Source organism: Psittacula echo, assembly GCF_963264785.1.
Source record: "Psittacula echo genome assembly, chromosome: 7".
NCBI classification, from domain to species: domain Eukaryota; kingdom Metazoa; phylum Chordata; class Aves; order Psittaciformes; family Psittacidae; genus Psittacula; species Psittacula echo.
In genome coordinates, this window is record NC_137740.1 from 35591317 (window position 1) to 35617084 (window position 25768).

Genomic DNA, 25768 nt, shown 5'->3' on the forward strand with positions numbered 1-25768 from the left:
TTCATGCATATCATCCCCTCAAAACATAACTACTTTCAGTCAATTTGTTTCTTACTTCCACAGACATCATCTGTGTATGCCCTGCTGCTCTGTATTCCCCATAATTAGACATTCCTGCTTGCTTATTTTTCTGATATTTGTTTTTCTTGGTATCTACTTGTAAATCTAATATCCTGCTTTCTTTCAACACATGCACGGTAGGGAGATCAGATGAAACTGTCAGCTACAGATGATCCAAGCAGCTTTTGAAAAGTGGAAACTCCAAAAAGCTCTAAAATCCACATAGATTTTTGTGCTACCATGGCATTTGTTATGCCTCAGAGATGCTGGGCAGAACTAATCAAAGGCACTCTCCTACAGCAAATTGAGAACAAGTCTATTGTTGCATGCAATGACCACACAGGTGAGAGTGAATTGAGGAGCTGCATTCAGGCATTCATGGCACATGACACTTCAAAACTTGTCCCCAGGAAGAACAAGAACAGTTAGAGCTACAAAGCACCACAAATATTGTTTCAGGCTGCTTAGTCTCCTATCTGGCATCACCCTTCTATTAGGAATGCTACCTCAGGTCTTGTGGAATTCCCAATAGCTATTTAGACATGCTCTTTACACACCTGAGCCACCTGAGTTTGTCACATGACAGGCAGGGGGAAATGAGGGAAGAAGTTATATATTAGCCATTCTCTTGTCTCTGGCTTCAAACAAACAATCAATCAAGCAAACAAATGTCCAAAAAAACCCCAACCCAAACAACAACATAAAAAAAACTACCAAACAAACCACAAAACCAAATCCAAACCACTTCTGGACAAGTTCATATGGGGTGGGATATTTCACAGACTACTGTTATATTCTGTTTGATCTGGTAGCAACAGAACTATAGCTTACTTCAAAACAGAAAGCCACAATTGTTACTTCTCACAGTTCTACTTCCTTGGAATGGCGTATTCAGATGGCAGAAGTAAGGAGGCAGGCAATGTTGCCTGCAGATTAAAAGAAGCAAAGATCCGGATGTATACACTGCAGGAGCACAGAGCATCATGGCACAGCAGAGGAAACGCCAGAGCACGGGAAAGGAGGTCTTATGGTGAGGGCTGGGCACTGATAAAACAAGTGAGCAGATGAAGAGGGAGGGCCCAGTTCTGATACAGACAAATAACCTAAGGCAAAAGTAAAACATCTTTTTCACTACTATGGGTTACGGACAACACATATTCCCCACCTGTGACACTTACAAATCAACATTACTGCAGGATGAAAATGAGATTATAGACCTTCACTAGTAGCTTCTTTGGATAAAAAGAACTGGGAGAACAGACATGTCTGCACATTCTGTGACTAGACTAATCATAGCCAGAGTCACAGGACAAGGGAAAAAGATGGTTCCATAGTGCATGCAGTCATGAAGCAACATCTTATTTTTCACACTAGACTGTGGAGGTGTAGCAAGCACATTAAGTTTTAAACTAAAAGTCTCTTCTGTCATCTTCAACTAAAACATCAAGTTTGTCAAATATTATCTGAAACTTTATTTCAGAAGTGTGGAGTCAGCCTTGATTTTTTACTATGAAAAACACGCGCTGCCTTTAATGTTACTGTGAACAAACAATGTTACTTTAATGAAGAGGTTTTTATTCACCATATGTAAGTGCACATGCTTTTAAAGACAAAACAGAATTACTACAGTGTTTTAAAAGTCCATATCCAGTTTAATAAGAGACTAGTTTATTCCTCTTTAGTACTTGTGAGAATCATTAGACATCTTTCCACTCCCACTAATTACTTTGGTTTTGGCAGACATTACTGTTTCCTCCTCCTGCTTTTTTGAATAAATCTTAAATTTCAAGTCAATAAACTGACATATTTACAGTAAAAATAACTTGGCTTCCCTCTCTTTTTCCTCCCACTTCTCATATTTCTCTTTGCAGATGAAAAGGTTATCCTTCACTTACAGACTTTACATATACTTACAGAAACGGGGGTATGTACCTAGGCATTTTCCCTTACATCAATAGGATCTCAAGTTGAAAACCTGATGCTACAATAAGCTGTTCGTGCTGTCTTAGGTTTTGATTAATAGCTTTAAATACATACAGAAACCAGAGCAAATGCTTCTTTTGGAAAAAGATACCCAAGAAACAAAACATGAATTGCTTCAGTGAACTCAAATTGCTATGTGAAGTACACAATAATTAAGTGCTCCAAGAACTGCTTAAATTTAAATGTGGAAAGAAAAGCATTCAAAAGGGCAGTTTTAGTGTACCAAATGAAAAGAAAAAAAAAAGTCAAAAATCTTTAAATCTATTTTATTTCTAGCCACAAGTTACATAACTGAGATGTATGGGGAAAAACTGGGGCAGAGAATGTTACCACAGACACAGTTACAGTGACTGGAAAACAACATTTTGCTATACTGTCAAGGAAGGAGGCAATTTCCACTGTCTAAGTGATTATGAAAAGTTCAGACAGGCTGTCTTTGATGAAGTATTCATGCTCCTAACATTACCTTGCTATGACAAAATCAGTTAAAAACCAAGTTGAAAAGTAGATGTTCAAGTTCTCCAGCTTACTCCAAACATCTACAGGAGAACCAAGCACTGAAATGATATTGTTGCTCAAAATGTACCAGATGCAAAATGCAACTAGTGTAATTCAGGCATATTACATTATTGAAAAGGCAACTAAAGCATTTGTTTTCCTGTGATGTCTGATCAAAATTCCCAGAATTCAGTCAGAATTCTAAAAGCAAAACTAAGCCTTAAATACATTGTTCAAAAAAAGTTAGAAAGGTAATTATAGTTCTCGCTTTGCAGATGAGGAAATCATAGAATAGTTAAGCTTAGAAAGGACCTTAAGATCATCTTGTTCTAACCCCCCTGACATGGACAGGGACCCCTCACACTAGATCAGGCCACTCAAGGCCCTATCCAACCTGACCTTAAACACTGCCAGGGATGAAGCATTCCAAACTTCCTTGGACAACCTGATCCAATGCCTCGCCACTCTCACAGTAAAGAATTTCATCCTTATATCTAACCTAAGCTTCCCCTGTTTAAATTTGAAGCCATTACCCCTTGTCCTGTTGCTACAGTCCCTGATGAAGCATCCCTATCCAGCAACCGAGTAGGCTCCCTTCAGATACTGGAAGGCTGCTAGAAGGTCTCTGTAAAGCCTTTTTTTTTTTTTTTTTTTCCAGGCTGAACAGCCCAAATTACCTTAGCCTGTCCTTATCCCCAAGCCCACTGCTCATACAGAAACATGGATGACAAAAATAGATGAAAACAGAAAAGCATGAGAACTGAAGTTCTTCCAAGGTTTGGAGAAATCACTCCTAGCTAACAAGTGCCTATTTTTGTGGTATTTAAGAAATCCCACTGCACACATAGTACAAATTCAGTTTCACCTCTGACAGAATTAATCTTCCTAGAAGCAGCAAGTGTCTATTAGCTTCATTAAGTCATTATAGGTTTAGAACTGTCAGACACACAGCACATTAGAAATTGTTTACATTATCAAGGAATTATTTGTTTAGATGTAATGGTAATGGTGAAAGACTGCAGGGCCAAATTACATAAATCAATGGAAATATATTTCAATTAATAGGCTAGTTATTTGGTTAAAATTGAACACAGACACATGGTTTTAACTTTCTTCTTCTAGACAGTATGTTACTTGCTATTAATGATTCTTCTTGAAAGAATAGTCTCAAGGTCTAAAAAAGTATTTCTCAAGAATTATAATATTTAAACACTCAACTAAACAAAAAATCCTTTGCAACACAGGAGGTCTAAATCTTATTAACCTAAAGCCAGATGCATATTTAACTCATTAGCTTGTATCAATAGGAAACTTTCTCTTTTCCCATCTCAGAGCTACAGCTGCTTTGCAATGACTCTAAAAGACCAAAAAGGACACAGATAACTCACACAGCTTTTATCACATTAGCCACAGTCTGCAGTTTGCATAATCATTCACTTTGAAGCATACTAAACAAAGCAGAACATGACCTTAGAGTTGGTATTTTAATCATACCACATAAGACCAATTCTTTATCTTGCATACATTAAGGCCACCAAACGAGATGCTATTCAGCACTACTCAAAACACCAAAAAGCAGAACGGTACTGTTGCATAGCCAAATGAGGCCAGGCAGTGACCATGCTACAAGGAGGGTTTGTGCTTCCAAATGCAGTATTACCAGGCAACTTCCAGCACGAATTTTATTTTGGATAGGCTGAAGCATCAGCAGAAGTTGAGTGTGTGCATGCGTACAAGACTAATAGAAAAAAAAAAGAAACTGAAACTTTTGTTTTTAAACTGATAATGTTGTGTAGCTTTACCGATTAGCACACACACAGATTTATCTTATCTACATTTATATTTAGCATGATATGCAATTATGTTTTTAGAAATAGTATTTAGGGGAGGGAAAGTGAAGAAAGACGATACGTCATTCTACAGTGAAGTCAAGAAACTTAAGGAATTTCATGTAAAAATTCATCCTACTTGAATTCTCACAGTATGGCGGTGTTAAGAGATCTTCTCCAACGCAGATCCCCTTACTAATGACTGTATCAAGGTATTTACACTATATATAAAAAAAACATTCCTGCCATGACTGATGCAAGTTACTTACATCCCTGTCATTTTGTATTGCTTTACATACCAAGTGAAGTGGGAAATTAAGTCCAAAACTTTACAGTTATTACTGAATTGTTGGATTATCTTTTTTTGTCATGAAATGGCCAGCTTCATTATATCCAGCACAATTTTACGAAGACATTTAAAGAAAAAGGGGTTCTGTCAAGTCAATGATTCACAATTCAGCAAGTATTTTCTTCTCACCTGCAGGAATACATTACATTTTATCTTCCCCCCACCAAGTTCCGATACCTTTTGTCATCCAGTTCACAAGACAGCCAGTACTCAGAAGACATGAATTAAACTCAAGAATTTAAAAGATGTTTACAAATTTAACTTTCCTCCAATGGTCTTTAATTTATTTGAATAAAAATATAGAGTTCTCACTATTCACAATTGACTATATAGATGTCTTTCCCTACCATCTGTCCATTATACTGATGTGCAACCAGATATACTGGTATGCAAGTCTATAAAAAGAAAACCAGACTTTTTAAAGCCATGTTTATACACCAATTTTTAACATTATTTTTTAACATAAAACATAATTAAGATGAGGACAGCCTAAAGACTCAGTATAAGACAGATGTACCCTATATTAATTTGTATTCAGCTTGTGCTTTACAAAGACAGAATAAGGTACTGCCTACACAGAACATGGATTGTCAGAGATTATTTTAAAAGGTATTCAGCCATGACAAAAAATGTGTCTTCATGGATGATAAGCAACCAAAAAACAAATTTGAAATTTTGAGGGGGAAAAAGGAAAAAAAAAATAGATATGTTAATTAAAAAGGTCTTTAGTGAGTTAAAAGTAGCTAGATCTTGATGTAAAGAATCCTACCAGCACTAACCCCTGTCCACTACTACATTTTGAAACAGGTAAGATTAGAAGACAAATTAAACTGTGCATAAACATGACATTTACATCTACAGAATAAATTTCCAGAGCTGCTACAATAATGTAGTGTTCCTAGAAACTCTGCTAGACTACATATGTATGTATACACATTCTTCCATATGACAGAAGAGATGATAAAAGGTAACAAGACCCAAGTCTTACGAACACAAAACCACACCAGCATGCTCCTAGAGGAAGCAAATCACTTAGCAGCTCAGAAGCACATTAATCTCAGTCCATTTTTAACCAACTGGAGGCAACAGCACTGTAGCTAAGGCATGCAGGAGGCAAAGAGCCACACAGTATATTGTGTGGTTTCATCAATGAATAGGAAAGTAGATGAGTGACAACTTCATGAATACTTCCACATACATGTGAGCAAATCATTTACTGAAAAGAGTAAATAGGGAGACAAAGTCAAAGCTAATTTGAAAACCCAAACTAAAACTTAATTTGAGAATGTGAACATGCAGGACAGTCTTGTGAAGTTTTGGAATTCATGACTTCATTTAACAGCAAGCTTAACATGGCCATAAGCCTTCACCTTGTACTACTTCTTCAGTTGTCTCGTGTAGCTCTGTAGGCAACCCATACCTTAAAGAAAGATCAACCATTCCTACTGCCTCTCTTCTTTCCTTGGCAACTATTCCTCACCACACTAAGCCAAACCACAATTCTCAGAAATACAATGGTCATAAAATAGGAAAATATGAATCTGATCTGCTTTAAGAAAAAATAAATATAAAAAAAGACCAACCAACCAACCAAAAAGAACCCCACAAATTCTACCCTACCCCCCGAAACAAACAAGAAAACCCCCCAACACAACAACAACAACAAAAAACAAACCCACAAGACACAATCATAGAATCATCAAATAGTTAGGGTTGGAAAGGACCTTAAGATCATCTAGTTCCAATCCCCCTGCCATGGGCAGGGACAATCTCGGAGAGTATCACAAAATTGAAGGAGGGGAATAACACAGATTATTTTACATTTTAGCACCTGTAGGACTGCAGCTTTGTAGATTTATGCTAAACCAAACTAATTTCACTGAAAGGATAAAATACCTTAGATATGTTTGGCTCAGTCTATGCTACTTATTTTGGTAAATGTCTCTTACCTAAGCAGAATGGCATCATTTTCCGTTAGACTAAAGTACCGATCACACCAAAAACAACAGGAAATGGGAAATCTGAGATTGTAGGAGATTAATAATACACAATTCATACACACCATGCACGTTTTAAGTAACCCTTTAATGCTAGAAGATGTGGAGTTATCTGATATGAGATCACACACAGACTTGATTAAAACAGAAAAAGGTGGTGTGGGGAGGAGAAAATTCAGTGCACATAATAAAGTGTAACAACGCAGGTGCCTTTTTCTTTTCGTTCTTTCTTCCTAGCCGATGTTCTTGCTCGCCTAAGTGAAGGTAACATATACGGATACGTGCACAAGATCCGTCTCCACAGACGTCAGTCTTCTTCCCACTTTGCCACTGCAGCACTGCGGGAAGTTACAGCCAACGTTTGACAAGTTTATCACTTTTGCTGTTCATTCACGTGTTCGCATTGGAATTTGTGCGTCTTAAGTTTAGGTAGTACTTTTCAACATTGCAAAAAAGAAGCGAGTTTTAACACAGATACAAATCCAAAACTGAGTTAACACTTTAACAACTGAACTAATTTAAAATATAATTTAAAACTTTGAAGCTGAAAGCTCACCGGTAACACAATTACCTCAAAAATTAAGTAAACACAAGTTTACTTTATTTTTTGAACACCCGAAAGAGCAAAAGCTCCGGACACGCATACATCTTGCAGATCACCGAGCAAGCTGGCAGACAAGCCTGCCACACACGAGAGAAACCCCACGAAATCACGGTCGCGGGTAGAGAGGGACGAGAAAAGCCACGAAGACCTGCCCAGCATCCCCCGTCCACCACTGCCGGGTTTTTAGGAACTCCCACTACAACACTCACCACAAACTAACTCGAAAACCGAGTGCACCCGCTCAGGCGCGGCCGCCGGTGAGCGGGGCTGGGGGCGTCGCGGCTCCGCAGAGGCGGCAGCCACCTCCTCTCCGCCGCTGCCGGCAAACAGAAGGGGAGACGACGGATAACGGAGCACCTGCAGGTGTTCCGAGCTCTGTTTCACCTGCTCTGAAGTTCTCCCACCGGCGGGAAGGCACCTCGGTTCCCAAAAGCCCCCACTCCCCGCCGCAGCGGGCGAAGCCGCCCTTCCCTCAGGCGCTAACGGAACACCGCCGCGGCGGCCCCCGCGCGGCGCGAACCCGGCCCGGGCCACCGTTAACAGCCAGCAGCCCCCTCACACTCCAGCACAGGAGCTCCTCCACACAGCTGCCACCTCCAGCCCGACACGCTCGCCGAAACGAAGCAGAAGAAAGCTGCGCTCAAGTAACAAACCAGAACCGCCGCCACCCAACACATACATCCCCAGCAGCGGAGGAACGCGCTCACTCACCAGCTGGGTGACAGCCACCACACCCTCGCCCGCTGCCCACTGCCCCACGCCAGTACCCACCACTCTTCGATCCGCCGCGGGTGTGCTGGCGGTGCCACCGCCCGGGTAGTCTCAACACCCCACACAGGCTCCGCCTCTCCCCCCAGCTTCTCCCTCTCCTGCCTCACAGTCCGATTGGCAGCCTCCACCGCCTTCTCCCCGCCTGTCTCCGCCCCCGCCCAGCGGCCCGATACCGCGCAGCATTGTGGGGCTTGTGGTCACAGGGAGTGAACTACACAGCCCAGGGGCCCGCGCGGCCGCTGGTTGTTTCCGGACAACGCCTGGTGTGTGGTAACTGCCGCGGACGCTTCCTCCTCGCGGGTGCTTCCGGTGCGGCGGTGGAGCTCACTCGAGAGCCTCGAGGGCTCTGTGGGCTGGGGGGAGGTGAGGTGCTGCACTGTGCTTCGCCACTGTCCTTCTGCTCTCGGCGCGGACCCGCGGGGCAGCGAGAGCGTTTGGGGGCTGGCGGGTCTGCGGGTGTGTGCGCGCGGGGCCTGGCTCGCCCTTTAGGGCTGCGCCGCGTTAGAAACATTAAAACTTCTCAGTAGCTGGGCCAGGCTTAGGGAAGTGGGCGGAGAACAGCGTGGGCTGGGGGGACGCCGTAGGTCCCGCCGCAGGTCCCGCCGCAGGTGAGTGCGGACTCGGCCCTCGCCGTGTGCAAAGGACGGGGGAGGGGATGCCCCTTCCTCGCTCTGGCATGGAGTGAGTCCGGCCCTGCCGGGTGTGCGACCCGTTTCCTCTGGCCCCAGGGCGGGGGCGCAGTGGGGTGAGGGCTTGTCCTTGTCCTTGCCCTTCTCGCAGCCCTCCTTTCCCCGGCGTAATGGGTGCTTTTGGGTTCTCTTCTTTACCGGGTATGGGGGAGCTGGCCGGGCTGAGCCCACTCGGCCTCGCCGTCCCGCGCTGCCTGTCGGGTCGGGGGCGACGCCTGGGCCCGGGCAGCGTAGGCCCGGATGTGTAGTATTTTTAGCTCGTCCTCAGGCCGGAGCGGAGCGATGTCAGGTGGCTGCGGCAAGTGCCAGCGGCGCGGTTGGTGCCTCCTCAGGTGGGGGAGAGAAAAAGGCGTCGCAGGTCATTCCCTCAAACTTGGCGGCTCCAGGGCCGCCGCGCTCCGCAGCAGAAAGCTCAACTACCTGGCAGGAACAGCAGGCATTCTGGGCTGTCTTCCTCCTGGTAACCGAACTGTCTGGGGAGACTTAAGTCCCATTAAGTTGCTCACTTAACTGGTGAGTTAGGTTGGTTCGTTTTCCATAGATTACACATACTGGGGCGCAGGTGGATGGCTGAAACCTTCGGCTAGGTTTCTGCTGATTCACTTATCAGAGGGACTAGTTGTTCTCTGTTGTTTGTTTACTTGTTGGGATGTATTTTTATGTTTGAAACTGTGGCTTTATCAAAACTATTAGTGTTTGGTGGAGTGATAGCTTTATTTTCACAGTCCCAAAAAGGAAGAAAACCAAACAGGGATATGTTGTTGTAACTATATATGCTAAGAACCAGAACCAGTTTCAGTTATACGATGTCATAATTGGAATGTAGCTACCCAGTGTAGTTGGGGCACAGTCCAGGAGGTGATAGTTTCTCATGTGGTAGGCAGACCCAGAAGCTGGGTGTTACTAGGATAGCCTAAATCACTTCAAAATAAAAGTTCAACATAGCAAAAAAACATGAACTAATTTTAAGTCTGACTTCAGAGTAGGCTTGGATTTTGTTTAAGTTAACATGATTCTAAAAATAGATATCTTAGGTTTATTGCAAGCTCATGTGATTTTTGAATTAGTCATACATATTGTTCTTACAATAATAAAATGCATTAGCAGTTATGCTTTGTGAGAGTGAACTCAACTGTAAGTGGCTATTATATGTGTGGAGATGTTTGAAAACTGCATATCTCTAATCTAGCGAGGTATATTTAAAACTTCAGTGATATTTTTCTGATAACATTGTTTTTATTAACTCTTCAGTGAAACTGCTGGGTGTGCTAGTAGAGTATGGGATCAGTAGTGCAGTACTTTAAGAAAAAAATTTCTTGTTACTGATTTTAAAATACTGAGATTGTTATTGTAACAGTTGATCTATATGCCAATTCAAATCAATTCAGCCATCCTGGCATGAAGTCACTTCTTTTTTAGGAGCATAGTTGTGTATATGAAACACAAAGACTTTAAGCTTCATACCATAAAGTTATGCAATGGGAAATAATTTCAAACTATAATTGAAATACAGTGCTTTCAGATAAGTTACTGTCTGACAAGAAAAAAGAGTGTGGTGGTTTTTAAATTTCTTTTGAGTGACCATTAATAAGGGAAACTTAGGAAGCTATGCATAGGGTGTGGACAGAGATGAAATGGCATACTTTGCAATTATTTTTCTTCTGTAAAATTTGCAGCTGCAATTAGTAAATTACCTAAACTCCCTCCTCCCATGCACATTGGCCTTAAAAATAGGAGCCAAGCTCTTTGATTCTGAATTCAGGATAGAATTCATGCTGCTGTTTCCCTTCCCCTGCTCTTTCCTCCTCAACTTAAATTAGTTTTTTCTGGTAACTTTGGGTCTCAGATCAGGTTAAGGGTAAAACCTCCTTTTGAATCCTCAATGCAAAAAGAGGAGCATAACTTCTTGGCAGGAAGGATAGCCTTTTCTAGCAGAAATAGAGCTGTAGTTTTTGCTAGAAGCCAGCCATTTAAAAAAACATTCTGGTAGATCATTGCCTTGGGCCTTGTTCCTCTTAAGTATTTTTCTAAAAAAAGCATATTAATGTCTATGTTCTTAAAGTTTTCCAGATCTAAGGTGGAGCCTGGAGAAGGGAATAGAAACAGGATCAGTGCAAGGGTAGATCAGCTGATGACATAAGATTGAAATCCTGCCAATTGATACCTAATGTGTGTGATATTTTAAAACTCCTAAGAAGTTGTAATCATGAGACTCTGCTGTCTTTAAACACTGTTTGAAAAGATAGTGTTAAATAAACACCTTTCTTTGATGGGTAACTTGCTTGTTTTCACACTGACCAATGAGCACATGTGGCTCTGGAGAAGATTACTGCACTCTGTAGTCATACTATGCTGGCTATATTCTTACTAAGTAGTTCTACAGTTCTGCTACTTGATGCAGACCAAAAGTCTGCCAGTAAATGACACAGATTAGAGAAAGCAAATTACCATCTTAAATACTGATAACAATAGTTGTATGTTTTGAGAAGCATGGTGTTTTTTGCTGTTTACCTTTTTTGGCTTACAAGAAGCTTATCTTAATGTAGGGTTTTTTCCTTATAAAGTTCAGTTGAATGCAATAAAATGTCATTGGATGGATATGGGGGAGTAGGTCTATCACAAAATCTTTCCAAACTAATTCCTCATCTAAAGCATACCAGTTCTCTTGGAGGTTGCTGAATAGCTGGAATAATATTCTAGTGCTGGAGCTTAAGGGGTAGAATGTAAGATTTAGACTGACAGTGAGAATAAATTCTCCACGTTAGTACATCTCTTGGAATCCAGCTTGATGCGTTTGGTGGTTTAAGACTGAGCAGCCAGGATTATATTAACTGGCACCTGAGCATAGTTTTCTAATTTAGATGCACTTTAAATTCCCTGTACCTCCTGTACATGCTCTCCGATGGTTGATTTCATCTGATGTAGCATGAAACATGGTTCTAATTGCACATACACAAATTTGAATGTATGGGATCATTGTAACAAAAAAAGATAGGCTTGCATGCAGATTAACATTTAGCAGTATCATCCTATCTTCTGATTCGGAGAATCTCCTTGTCTCACTTGTCTTCCCCCTTACCCCTGACCAGTTAACAAGTTTACCAGTACAGTAACACCTTTTTTGCATCTTATATCATTTTGCCAGGATTTTCGGAACAGCCTGATAATGTGCTGTTCTAATAGATCACATTTTCACAGAATCTTCTTCCATCTTTTTTTGAGAATGTTAAAAAAAAAGCCAGTAACCCAACTGTCAGATGAAAGGATGGTAAACTCATCACAAATGAAGGACACTTTTGAGATTATAGTGAACTGAAGTTAAGCTTTTAGAAGACAATGGTGTCATAAAGTTTGGCAGCTATGCAGGTGACTGCTTTTGATCACATACCAAAAGAAATACCAAAATCTTCTAGTTGCCGCATGATAATGCATGTTAAACTTTGGCTTTAGTTAGGCCATTCTGAAGGCTAGTGGACTTTTGATAATTGATATAATTATCTAAATAATAGAATGGAAATTTCAGTTTTCATCGAGATTGGATCCATAATCAGTATTGAGACCTTCTTCAAAGGTATATGCATGTGGTTTAGTAAAGCTATGTCAAACTCTTTCTGTAATGCAAGTAAGTAGGTTTGGGATTTGCTTTGTTAATTTATTTATTTATTTTTAGCTTGATTTTTTAAGGTTATTATTCCTGCTATTTAACACTAGCAAAGATTTCAGTGTATCCAAGTTACATCTAGCTGCAAAGACAAATAGTGTGGCAATGTTAATAGTCACATACTTGCATGACACCGTGACACTACCTAGTGTATCTTCTGGAAAATTGGAAGATTTCTGAAATAATGAACAACCAGTGTGATATATTGAATATATTTTTATATGCTGACATCAAAAGCATTTGATGCTCTTATATATTTCTTGTGTGCATGTATATTTAAATATACCTATTCAGTTGCAACACTTGCGTCCTTTGTGTTAATATAAATCCCAAGTTTTGCGTTTTGTTTGAAGAGTGTCAGTGTCTGCTAAAGAGATGATAGATAATGTATAATTTTTTTTTATATGGTGGGGGAGTTAACTGTATCATGGATTAGTAACAATAGGTTATGGCTCTTCAGGAGAAAATGAGCTCTTTATGGTAGTCCACAGTGTAATAGGTTTTCATCATCATAAAAATCCATCATTTCACTTAGTATTTCCTTTTCTTTGTGAATATTGATAAACCACAAGAAGAAAGTAATTGTATCTAATGATTGTTTTATCCTTTTTTGCCCTTCCCCCTATGATAAAAAATCTTTTGGGTAGACTAGAACAGTGTTCAGTGGTCTCTTAACTATTTAAAAAACTTCTACGTTTGCAGTTCTCTAGATAAAAACATGCAGTAAATTAAATCTGTGAATGTGGTCATCAGTGGTGTTTGTTAGTGTAATATCTTGAGTAAGTATATATTTTTACTGAACTTCCAGAAATGCAGAATTAAACAGTAAAACAAACAGCTCTTCTTCCACCCTGCCCCTTACATGTCAGAGTCTTAAGAGCAGAGAATGTGCATGTATAATAAATGGGACAGCTTGTACTTGCAGTTGTGAGTGAAAACTTGTTCAGACAAGTTCCCCCTCCCCCCCCAATGTGAGTAGACCTTGTGTGAATTTATGTAAGTCTGAAACACGTTCTTTAGAGAGACTCAACTTTTTGAGGAATTATGAATATTCTTTTGTAATGTTCAATGTTCTTGACAGCCATAAAATATCTGCGGGTAGCTGATGGAAATTGGAGTATGCTAATTTTTGCAAATCCATCCATGTGGGCATGTTTTATCTATACAGCCCCTTTTTAAAATCTTGGTAATCATGTTCTGTGGCTTCAGGAATCTGCTCATGTATGTCATGTTGAAAGGTTGGAACAGTGAGAGAAACAAAAATGAGATTTTTGCAATAAATAGTCCATGTCAGGAGACTTTTTTATAAAAAGCTACTGGTTGTACCTATAGTCATGTTAAATTTAACTTCAGATCGTTTTTTAACTGCTGACTGTTTCTGTTACGTGACCAGTTCTTCACTTGATTTCTCACCTTTGGGTATATTCATGCTGCCTGATCACATGCTGAGATGACACATGCAAGATATTTGTAGTCATCCAAGGTCTTCTGTGTGCTTACTGTGATCAATAACAAATTTCACTTGTATAATTATAGCTAAACTGGTATATATAACCTGCCTTGGGCAAAAAAAGAATACCTATTCTTCTGTTTAAACAACTTGAAGATTTTTAGCCAGTGCAGAGCATAATGAGGAATGTAGCTTGAAGAGACAATCTTGGCATTTTTTAACTTCTTCAAACTACTGGGAAATTATATTGATCACTGTGGTAGCTTCTGCTGCTTCTTAGAAATGTCACTTTTTTAACTTATTGCTGAAATATCAATAAAATCAATACCTGAACATACAAATGCCTAATGTCTGAAGCTTGTTAGCTGGAAAAAACCCCAAACTTAGGAAGTCCGTTAAATATTGCAAGGAAATAAAATCTTTAGTCCTAGCTTGGACTTCAGGTCTTTAAACTCAATTATGTTATATAAAACATTGTAAAAGAATCATATGAATGGAAAATGTAGGCTGTAACAAACATTTCTTATGAACTGTAGGGTGACCTTTTTGCTTTTCCAAATAATTTCTGGGCCTGAGCAATGATTGCTCCATGTTGGATATGATGAGCTGGGCTGGATGGAGAACTTCTAAAACCTAGGTTCAGTTAGTGGAAGAATAATTTTCTATGGAGCTAATACAGCTGTCGATACAACCTCAGTGGAAACATGACTGAAGACTTTTGCTTGTATAAAACCAAGGCAGTATTCAGAATTTAAATAGGTAGAAAGTGGGCACTGATCCCTACAGAATCACAGCTTGTTGCGTATGCAAAAATATGGAATATTTACGGATAGTTTTCATGTTAATTGTCATAATGCATCTGTATGAGGTTTGGGTTTACAGCATGTAATGCTTTTCAAGCTTTTTCTATATGTGAATTGTTATGAACCTGATGCTGCTGCTTGTGAGTGATGGCAAGATTTTTGTAATACATATCAAATAAAATCACTTCTTTCAAGAAAACTAATTCCATAAGAACTTGAAGGTGGTACCTCTTTAAAATATCTGTTCACTTAATAGATTTAAATTAGGGTTTTGAAGTTACGTGATGTAGTCATTCCATATTAACTCATGTCATAAGTAATTCCTAGTTTCGAGGCAGTAACAAACTAATGCTGTTCTGTCCTTTTTCGTTTTTAGAACCTGTCAGTCATGAGCATTCATAATTGTTTGTTGTTTTTTTTTTTCTTGCACAATCTAAGGAAAATTTATTTTTCAAGTTCTTCAAGTATTCTGGCACAACGAGGAGAAAGAAGAAACATTTCAGTGAATGAGGAGTTTTTTGCTTCTATAGTGTTTTCCTTGGGAAGTGGGTCTTTGGATGAGGATGACAATGGAAGAGATGAAGAATGAAGCAGAGACCACATCTATGGTTTCCATGCCTCTCTATGCTGTTATGTACCCTGTCTTTAATGAGGTAAGCTACACTTTGCTTTAGAATATAAGAATCCCCTTCACACTGGGTAATGTGATCACAATACTGGGTTGCTCATTTTGATTGGGAAAGCTTTATTTAACACCATCTTCTTTCTGTCCATTGTTTGGCCCTGATCTTTTTTCTTACCTTTTATAGAGGATTGTCACAAAAATGCTAGGTCTGGTGTTCTGTGGAGGAAGTAACATGCAGTTGAACATGCACCTGTAAACAGCTTAATACGCTTTAATTTTACTGCTAACTTAATAGGATATTTGGATTTTTGTGAGTATCAGTGGTTGTCAGGATGTTCTCAAAAGCTTCTGTCAGACTTCTGCTGTAGACTGGATAAATGCAAAACACTCCCAGTGACATGTTTGGGTTTTGTTTCTTTAGGGGGGAATTCTATTATTTGGGATTAATTTTATAATATCTCTCCCTCAAATGAGACCAGTAATTTGAATGCTTGTCAGTTCCCTTTTTCATTATGATATGTAAGGCAAGGCATGAATACTTATTTATTTTGTTCTGATAACATTAGAATTGATAATAACTCTAAACTTTTATTGCAGCTAGAAAGAGTAAATCTATCTGCAGCTCAGACACTGAGAGCAGCTTTTATTAAGGTGAGAAGTAACTTGTATTGAAGAATGATTGTTTAAAAAGTAAACCACATATGATGAAGCTACATATTCAGCTGTCTTGTTTCCTTGTGCCTTTGTGTTTGAAGGCTGCACCGTTGATGCAATAGTCGTAAAAATAAAGTGGACAGTTGCATGGACTGTAAGTTTGAGATCTCCGCAAATGTTACAAGTAGAGATCTGAATGATACAAACACTGAGCAATTTAAAACAAATAAAAACCTGTCTTCTCCATGTAGTAACAAAAACTTAAATGTGGAATTAAAGGTAATAAACTTAGTCCAAATGTAAGATTATGTAGAATAGATAAGGTGCTTTGAGAAACAGGCAGGTAGCAGACCTTGAAAATGGTTTACAAAGTGATTGGTAGTGAGTTCGGGGGTTTTTTTGTGAATAAAGATAAATTCAACGTATTTACATACAGCACTAAATGGAAAAAAGATTTTTATATCTTTTCTCTTATATTCCTAGAGAATAAAACCACAGATATTCTTTTATATTGCTTTATTGAAGTAGTGATCTTTTGAAAATCTTTAAACAAGAATAATTGTAGACATGACATACCTTGACATGTGACCTATGCAACTAAGTAACATTTTCCTGTTTCTGCGCTTAGGTTAAGTCTGGCTGGACAGTCTTTAGTCTCAACAAGAGCTCATAAAAGTTAAATGCTTTTACAGCAGGTGGTAGGGAGCTATACTGAATGCAAATACTTTAAAAACTGAGATACTGGTAGAAATGGTAGCAGTAGCTGAAAAAAACCTCACACCCTCATTCAACACAGCAATGCTTTTTGATAGCAGCACAGATAGTCTAGGTTAGCTTTACTTAGCTGTGTTGTCAGTCAAAAGGTTGGTGATTTTTTTGTTTGGTTGATAAAAAAAAAACCCCAAGCAATTCCAAGATGACGTTTGAGCGTATGATATGATTCGTAAGTGGCACATTTATAAAGCATCATGTGGGAGATGAGTGAGTAGTACCTGTGTTTGAATTAATTCCCAGTGGATACAATATCTTTGTCTCAAAGTTTAGTGTTTATGAAAATAAAACAGAATATAGAATTCCATGAAAAACTTTATTACTCAAATTGAAATGAATGGAAAGGCTTATTGGAAAAGTTATTTATACAAAATCACTGATATAATCAAAGAAAATAGACGTAGTGAAAGAATGGTTTTCAGTACAATTTGCTAGCCTAAAGCCATTAGAAAAGTTTTTAGCAAACTCTTGCAGTATAGGAAGCAAGTTACATGGAAATCTTCCTTTGTGCTTGCAATATTCAGGTATTGCATATTTAAGAATTAAAATTTTCTTTGCCATACAGGCTGAAAAAGAAAATCCGGGTCTTACACAAGACATCATTATGAAAATCTTGGAGAAAAAAAGTGTGGATGTGAACTTCACAGAGTCTCTTCTGCGTATGGCAGCTGATGATGTAGAAGGTAATATCTCTATGTTGAATAAGTGTATTTTTAATTACACGATAAGGAAAATACATTTCTCCATGCCTATTTTCAGAAGAGGTTATTTGTTTCTTCGTGGACTTTATTTCAGCGTGATAGTAGAATATTTGTATTTTCTGAATAACTCTTTTGGAGAAGCTTAATCTCCTTAAAAAACATACTTGATTAATAAGGGAAGGAAGGAAAACAAATATTTGGAACTATATGTATGTGGGTGCATAATTCACCTTTTTCAATATTAACAAACAGAAAAAAAACTTATATGGAGTTTAATATTCACTTTCCTTTGCTTCGTATTAAAAGCAGTAGTTACACTCTAAGAGAAGGGGAGTATACAGTAGGCTTTAGTAAGTTATTTTAATGCTACATTTGATTAGTGTCTTCAGTGTCTGAATTAAAATAAGATGGACTCTTTCCAACTTTAAAGATTAGTGTTGCATTGTGTTTCTGCTGATGTGTGTATTCACTGCAGTTTACTGGTACTGGCTCTTTCTGAGCTGCTCACCGTCAAATGTAACTTGGCAATACTGCTGCATTTTGTGAAGTAGTGTTTCTAGTGTCACTAGATACTTGAGGAAGAATAATAGTCTTTTTTAATATGTTGTTCGTGTTAGAGTATATGATTGAAAGGCCAGAACCAGAATTCCAAGATCTTAATGAAAAGGCACGAGCACTTAAACAGATTCTGAGTAAGATTCCTGATGAGATCAATGACAGAGTGAGGTTTCTTCAGACAATCAAGTAAGTACCATATTATGTATTTTTCTGCAGATAGTGGGGTAAAATTTTGCATTCGGGTTTGAATATTCAAATGCCGTAGGAGATGCTTGCAACACTGTTCCCGTTGGAAAAAAGCAAGCATAAAGAGAGAGTTGAGGATTTTTGATGGGAGCTCTGCATTACTAGACTGAGTTTCATTTGCTGATTCCTAGTTTGAATTCCTGTTTCACTGGTCTACGTCTTTGCATTTGGTCTTGCTGCATTTGGTCTTGCTACATCCTGTCTGACTCTTGTTTTGTAGAGACTGTTCTAAAAAGTATTTGACTACTAGGAGATTAAATTCTGACATTTAAATAGAATAGCTTAAGAATATTACAACTATTTTTTTATTGCCAAATAGGGACATCGCAAGTGCAATAAAGGAACTTCTTGACACAGTAAATAATGTCTTCAAGAAATACCAGTACCAGAACCGGCGGGTATGTGCAGTAACTCCTTTTACACAATTTTTTTTTAATAGTATAAGAGGAAGCATATCCTTTTGATTACAGGATGAACAGGAGAGCTTAAATGGTCAATGGCATAACAATCCTGTTAAAGTATTGTATGATAGGTCCTGGTAGTTTAATAGTAAAAGGATAATTTCTCTGCATGTTTTTTGTAAGAAAATAAAATTTCTATACCTAACATAATGTTAGCCAATTTTCTTGTCAGTTTAACCTCAAGATTCTCACTGTACTCCACAATATGTGAACTAAGACTGCTCCTCGTGCTTCTGTTTTCTTAGGCACTTGAGCACCAAAAGAAAGAGTTTGTAAAATACTCCAAAAGTTTCAGTGACACTCTGAAAACATATTTTAAAGATGGAAAGTAAGTATGTTTTTGTACTAATGTTTTACATAATTAAAAGCCTCGTTGACTAATGGGAAAACAGGACAATCTGTGGGGTGTAAGCTGCCTTCTTAAGAACCTACCTAATTTTTTTCTCACCTGTGTCCACAGACCATCATGTCTGCTTTAAAAAACTTTCATTCCTTTTGTAATGCCTTTAAGGAAAGGGAAGTTTGTTAAATGCACCACCATACAACACCCATGTTCAGTATTAGCTTTGAACTTGAATATATGAAGCTAAATTTCATGGCCTTGAGTGGTTTTTCTGTGTATATATAAGGACAAAAAATTATGTATTGAATTATTGAAAAACTATTTTTTTTTAATACCATTTGTAAGAACTAAATATCCATGCAGTGTTTTCCTTGATTTACATTTGTATTGTCCTTTATAGCTCATTATAGTGCTTCACAGTATTTGGAATTAGCAGATTAATCTTTTCATTTGAACATTTTAGCCTTCAAACTGAGGCTTTTTTCAGGTCTTCCCCCTGGGTTTTGAAGCCACTGTTTTTATGTGTTTCACTGTAGTGTCTGTTTAGGATGAGCATATTCCCCCCAAGATTTTTATGGTACCAAGGTGTTCTATGTGCTCCTGTTTTCAAGATCATAGATGCATAGAATGGTTTGGGTTGGACTGACTTTCATGTTTGTTTTTGTTGAGCTTGGCTAAGAGCAGCCAGGGAATGGTGCATTACTAAAGGAGAGAGAAGTCTTGAGACCAGCTGTGAATACTATCAAAGCATTCTTTTTTTTTTTTTTTTTTTTTTTCTCTTATTGTTAACAAAATCAGGGCTGAATTTTATTATGATACCAAGGTCTAAATTTCTTTCTGGTAGCTTTATGATTACCGAACAGATGTATAAGTAAGTTTACACATGAACTAGGCCTAAACAATCTCAGTTGATTAGAAAACTGACTGAAAAAATGGAGAAAGGGATGGATGTGTTATGCTTGTACCCCAACCATACTGAGACCAGCTTTATTTAGCCCTATATGAATTGAATGCTGTGCTGCGCGTTGTAGGCATAAGCTTAAAGTGTTAGGTATTATGAATATTGCAAGAAATCCCAGGTAGGGCTTGTATTTCATATCCTTGTGGAATCAGAAGTAATTTAAATCTGAACTGCACATTGAAGTTGCTCTGCTCCCACCGGAAGGTATCAGCACTAAATAAAAGTCATGCTCACAGATGTCATTACTGAGCTGAAAAAGTGAGTCCACAACTCTTAACAAAAAATATCTAAAACAGTATGTTGCTTCCATATGCATGCTTGCTTTCTTGAGGGAAGAGTTGCAAATTCTGAAATTACTAGGGGATGAAGTGTTCAGCTTTGATAGAACAGGTGTTTAACGATCATCTGCTCCACTCTTAGCTAAAACCCCAGAATTAAATGATTGAGATGTCAGTGATGGTTGAGAGCCAAAGTCTTTAAGTTCTAGCCAATAAACACAGTCTTTCTAGGATTAACAATGCACATAAATCTGCCAGCAGTAAGCTTTAGGTAGATCATGATATGGTAAAACATCAATATGCTTCTTATTTGCAGAGCCGAGATGCCAGTATGTTTATTTTCCAAACTTAATTATGCATTTGACTTAGGAGTGTTGGTCAATGAGAAAATGAGCAGTGTGCGCTTGCAGCCCAGAAAGCCAGCTCTGTCCTGGGCTGCATCAAAAGAAGTGTGACCAGCAGGCCGAAGGAGGTGATCATGCCCCTCTACTCTGCTCTCGTGAGACCTCACTTGGAGTATTGTGTGCAGTTCTGGTGTCCTCAACATAAAAAGGACATGGAACTGGTGGAACAAGTCCAGAGGAGGGCCATGAGGATGATCAGGGGAGTGGAGCACCTCCCGTATGGAGACAGGCTGAGAAAGTTGGGGCTGTTCAGCCTGGAGAAGAGAAGGCTGTGTGGAGACCTCATAGCAGCCTTCCAATATCCGAAGGGGCCCTACGGGGATGCTAGGGAGGGACTATTCATTAGAGATTTTAGTGACAGGACAAGGGGTAATGGGTTAAAACTTAAGTGGGAGAAGTTTAGATTGGATATAAGGAGGAAGCTCTTTACTGTGAGGGTGGTGAGGCACTGGAATGGGTTGCCCAGGGAAGTTGTGAATGCTCCATCCCTGGTGGTATTCAAGGCCAGGTTGGACAGAGCCTTGGGTGGCATGGTTTAGTGTGAGGTGTCCCTGCCCATGGCAGGGGGGTTGGAACTAGATGATCTTAAGGCCCTTTCCAACCCTAACTATTCTATGATTCTATTCTGTGGAATGAGTTGTTTGTAAAAATGTCTGAAGCAATGTCTTTCTCTTTTAACAGGGCAATAAATGTGTTTGTAAGTGCCAACCGACTAATTCATCAAACCAACTTGATACTCCAGACCTTCAAAACTGTGGCCTGAAAACTGTATATGTTTAGAGTTGTACTTTTAAATGGTGGATAGGGTACCTTTATATGTAAATTTTAAAGTTTTGACTGTATAAATTATCAGCCCCTCTTGAGGGGCCTAATGCAGGATTTTGAATGGGATTATTGCCATCTTACACCATATTTTTGTAAAACATTGTAGCTTAATCATAATCTCACAATGAAGATTTTGCATCACTTTTTGCTATTATCATTCTTTTCAGAATTATAAGCCAAAAGAATTTACGCCTTAATGTGTCATTATGTAACATTCCTTATAAGAATTGTAAATATTTGGTGTTCTGTTTCTGGCATTTTAACTTGAAAGCAGAAAACTGCAAGATTATGTATTTAACAATATTGGTGGCAAATATTCAATAAACAGTTTACATCTGTTAGACTGTCTTTTTGTACGTGAACAAAGATGCGTAACTTGTCTTTTTGGAACTGCAGAACAATCATTAAATGGAAAAATGAAAATTACTCTGGTGCTTAAAGGTACTGGCAGTTCAAATGAGTATAGAATGAGGAGTTTTCCTTAAAACTGAGATTTTTGACTCTGACCTAATACTAGACCAGAATACCAGATTCCATTAATGTCTTTGACAAAATAATAAAATACCCCAGAAGTGATATATGCCTTTGGTTTTGATAGAAACTAAACCTCACTTCTTTATTAATTTTCTGTTGGTGATGAGTTAACAGGTTTTTACTCCTAGACTATTCAAAGGTTTTGAGCAGAGGATAACTTAAAATATATGCAGCAGAGGGTGAATTTATTAAAAATATTATGATAATTCTGGTTTATATTGGTACCCTTTTGAGAGGGAGGAGGAGAGAAGATAGAACTCTTCCAGGTAGCACTAGAGATGTCTATACTATTCATGCCATAAGGCAACTGTTTTTCAGGGAACGAAATCATTTGAGACCTAGATTGACAAAACTTCCCAGTGTAGATGGTTAAGAACTGCTGATGGGCAGATTAAAAATTTATTATTGTGATTTCATGGTAATATTTCACAAGTTCTAATGAGTTTCTTGCATGCCCCTTTGAAGTGCACCTTGAGTTTATTTTGAATAGGATCTTTGTTAGAATAAACTTCTGAAAGCTTTCAAAATATTTATGTGGCCATAACTAGTAAGTTTAGGAAAGAATGTGAAGCAGTTCATAAAAGCTGCACAAGCTGTTGCAAGAAGATGACTTCAGACTGAAAGAGCACAATTGTTACAGAACTATTCCTTGTTTAGGTATAAATGATGACGAAAGGTTACACCCAGACTTTTTTCACACACTGATCTGGTGCTGTAGGGCTCGTTCGGGTCAAGTGCCTTATCCAGAGTACAACAGATGGGTCTTTGAATTTGGTTATCTGCTTAAATGATCCAAAAGAGGAAAACGTGATCTGCAGCCCTCCAGAATGGCACTGGTTGTTCTGTATATCTGTGCATGGAAGTGTTTCCTTGATGAAAGCACTGACTTTAGTGAAGTAACAATGTGAAGGAGAAAATTATGTAAAAATGGATTCTTGGGAATGTATGTTGTGGATTTCTCAGTTACACAAAGCTGTACACAGGATGTGGTCCTTAAAGCTTGCTGTTGAGGCCGTTTTCTGTTTTGACGGTGTCTCGTGTTTACTAGCAAATTGAGCTTAGTAACATGACAAAGGAATGCATATACAATTTACGGCTAAAACTTTGTTATTTGTTAAAGTTTGTCATGCTAAACTCATTTCTTGGAAAGTGGTAGAAAAGAAGCAATGTATTCAGCTACTAAGGAGGTAGCCTGACTATGAGCAATATTTAGTTTGCATCATTGAATTCTGTAGGTAAAAAGGTTGAGTAGTCTCCCTTGCAGATAAGTCATAGCACCCAAGGGCTTCATGAAAACTAATTACTCATGTAGAAGAAAGGGAAAGGCAGCTGGAGTTTCTGACACTTCGTTTGTCTTCAAAAGAGTACAGGGAAGGCTGCACCAGTGCCTGTAAGGGAAGACATGATATCTTGGATTATACTTTGTGAGCTGGACTTAATTCCAGTGAAATTTGGATGTTTTACTATCTTCGTGGTTTGAGAGAGTCAGTATCTAGTGTTGGGAATCACTAGTTGAATGATACTATGTTTATATCTGCGAGTCTATAAAAAATAAAATATACAAATGAAAAAAAGCCCTTTATGAGTTGGGTCCCAAGAAGGGTGCTGTGTTATGTCCTAGTAATTGATCCTTGAAGTTAAAATCAAAGAGGCTATCAAGAAATGAACTGTTGTTGTTCATCAGTTCTTCCTAAAACCTTTATTGGGCAAAAGGTACCAAATACAGGGCTAAGCTTCAGGTAGTCTGGCCAATATGTTTTGTTTTATTTGTAACCTTATTGTGCTTTGTTTTTGTTGCCCTTAAGAGCAATGGAAAATAACTCATTGTAATCAATGTCTGGTAATGGGAAAACTTGAAAACTGATGTCTTCAGGTCACATTCTTGTGTGCAGTGAATCCGTATCTACTGGTCTTACAAACTTTATTTTCCCATGAGTATGAGCTGGGTATATGTCTGTTAAATTTTATTGTGGTTTTGCACTTTATTCAAGTTACCTGACTAGTGAAAGATGAGTTTCTCTTAAGGATTTCTAATACAGTAGTTAGTGTTGTAAAATGCTATTAGAAAATTTCTGCTGTGAATGTGGATTATAATTGATACAATAATGTTAACATACATAAAACCAATCTAATAAAACTTTGTATATTTGTTAATGAAGCAAAGAAATGTCTTAATTGCTTGTTTTGATCTTTCTCAGCCTATAAAGAAATGAAGAAAAGTTGGATTTCTGGTTAGAAGCTTCTTGTTTTAATCCTGATAAAAAGTTTTTTTTAGAAGTCTGTAAGAAGTGCCGGGTGCCCAGCACAATATAAGCTTTATCTTGAGTTGACGTAAAGTGGTAAGTATGAAATTTCATGGTGGTCTGGTGTCAGAACTTCCATTTATGAATGGAAGATGAGACAGTAAGATGAGATAGTATAAGTCTTGATTAAGCATTATCTTTGCATGTGATTGCCACTGAAGTGGTCCTTAATTTTCTTTTCAGATTTTTTGCTGTATGTCAAGTGGAGGTGTGCCTTGTTTATTCTGCAGGTAGTGTCTGCTCTCTTTATTTTACAGAAACAGTGTGCATGCTTCTCTGAATTAGGGAATGAAAGCAAGGTTATCTAGACAAATTTGCCACAAATACACGTTTTAGATTATTCCATTATGAAAAGGAGATAAATGTAAGTTAATGTGTGCCATACTAATAACTGGATTTGGTACAGCAGTGATTATCACCTTTGGAGCAGGCACTGGCTATTCTTGATTGCTCTGCCAGGTTCATCTTCCCGCAAAACTACACTGTGCCTTCCGAAAAAGGTACTACAGGCAGTTTCTGCTGGTGAGGCATGGGAACACTTTGAGCTTTGCATACTTGTAGAATCCTTGAACAGTTTTGGTTGGAAGGGACCTTAAAGCTCATCTAGTTCCAACCCCCTGCCATGAGCAGGGACACCTTCCGCTAGATCAGGTTGCTGGAAGCCCTGTCCAACCTGGCCTTGAACACTGCCAGGTATTGGGGTATCCACGTCTCTGGGAAACCTATTCCAGTGCCTCATCACCCTCACAGTAAAGAACTTCCTAATATCTAATCCAAATCTCCTCTCTTTCAGTTTAAAACCATTCTCCCATGTCCTAATAATGGTGCATTTACTCACTTTGTCATTTTTTACTCCACTGTTTTGGTTTTCTTCATACTCCTCTAGGCAGATGTTACTTTCAAAAGAGACTGTTGGAAATGTGCTTCAGCATCAGAGCCACTTCCTAGCAACAAACTTAGCGCTAAAAATTAGGACTGAAAGATGCTTCTGGGCCATCAAGTTTGGTTTCCTTTTGCAGAGGTTAAAATGTACCATATAGTGTTGGTCATAAATCTGTCAAATTCTATTTTAAAGCTAGCTTTTGTCCTCATTCCTCCTGTCATTTTTAAATGGTCTGAAAGAAAAAAAACCCTTCAAATATTTAATTTTAATATGCAGTGTAAATGTAATTTATGATGGAAGAATTCACTAACCTTGTCCACAATCAATTGTTCTATTTCCCTCTTCTTCACTCAGTCTTGGGATGAATTATATACCACCTTGTGCTTCATTTCTCAAATATGCACAATCCCGAGGTTTTGGTTCTTTCTGAAATGCACAGAGGTATTAGGCAATGCTAAACTTGCTCCTTCAAGGCTGGGAGAAAACCGTGTGCCCTCATACTTGTAACACAAGCTTGAATTTTTGCA

The 25768-nt window shown here is 38.5% G+C and overlaps 1 protein-coding gene across 2 annotated transcripts; it reads left to right on the plus strand.

Annotated features, from left to right (window-relative positions):
* The first annotated feature begins 8306 nt into the window (after positions 1–8306).
* PDCD10 (programmed cell death 10) lies at positions 8307–24191 on the plus strand. 2 transcript variants are annotated; one of them, XM_080623638.1, is made up of 8 exons: positions 8307–8454; positions 15133–15347; positions 15917–15970; positions 17310–17427; positions 18063–18189; positions 18569–18647; positions 18956–19038; positions 21378–24191. In XM_080623638.1, the coding sequence occupies exons 2-8, from the start codon at positions 15252–15254 to the stop codon at positions 21457–21459; spliced, it is 639 nt and encodes a 212-aa protein (XP_080479764.1). In that variant the 5' UTR covers positions 8307–8454; positions 15133–15251; the 3' UTR covers positions 21460–24191. The 2 variants fall into 2 exon arrangements, with proteins under 2 accessions (XP_080479764.1, XP_080479765.1); XM_080623639.1 differs by lacking the exon at positions 8307–8454 and adding an exon at positions 8641–8699.
* The last annotated feature ends 1577 nt before the right edge of the window (positions 24192–25768 follow it).

Coding starts and splice junctions, on each gene's coding strand:
- PDCD10 (XM_080623638.1), top strand. CDS start 15,252: ATGAGGATGACAATGGAAGAGATGAAGAATGAAGCAGAGACCACATCT. Junction 18,190..18,568: donor AGGTTTCTTCAGACAATCAA/GTAAGTACCATA, acceptor ATTGCCAAATAG/GGACATCGCAAGTGCAATAA. Junction 19,039..21,377: donor ACATATTTTAAAGATGGAAA/GTAAGTATGTTT, acceptor CTCTTTTAACAG/GGCAATAAATGTGTTTGTAA.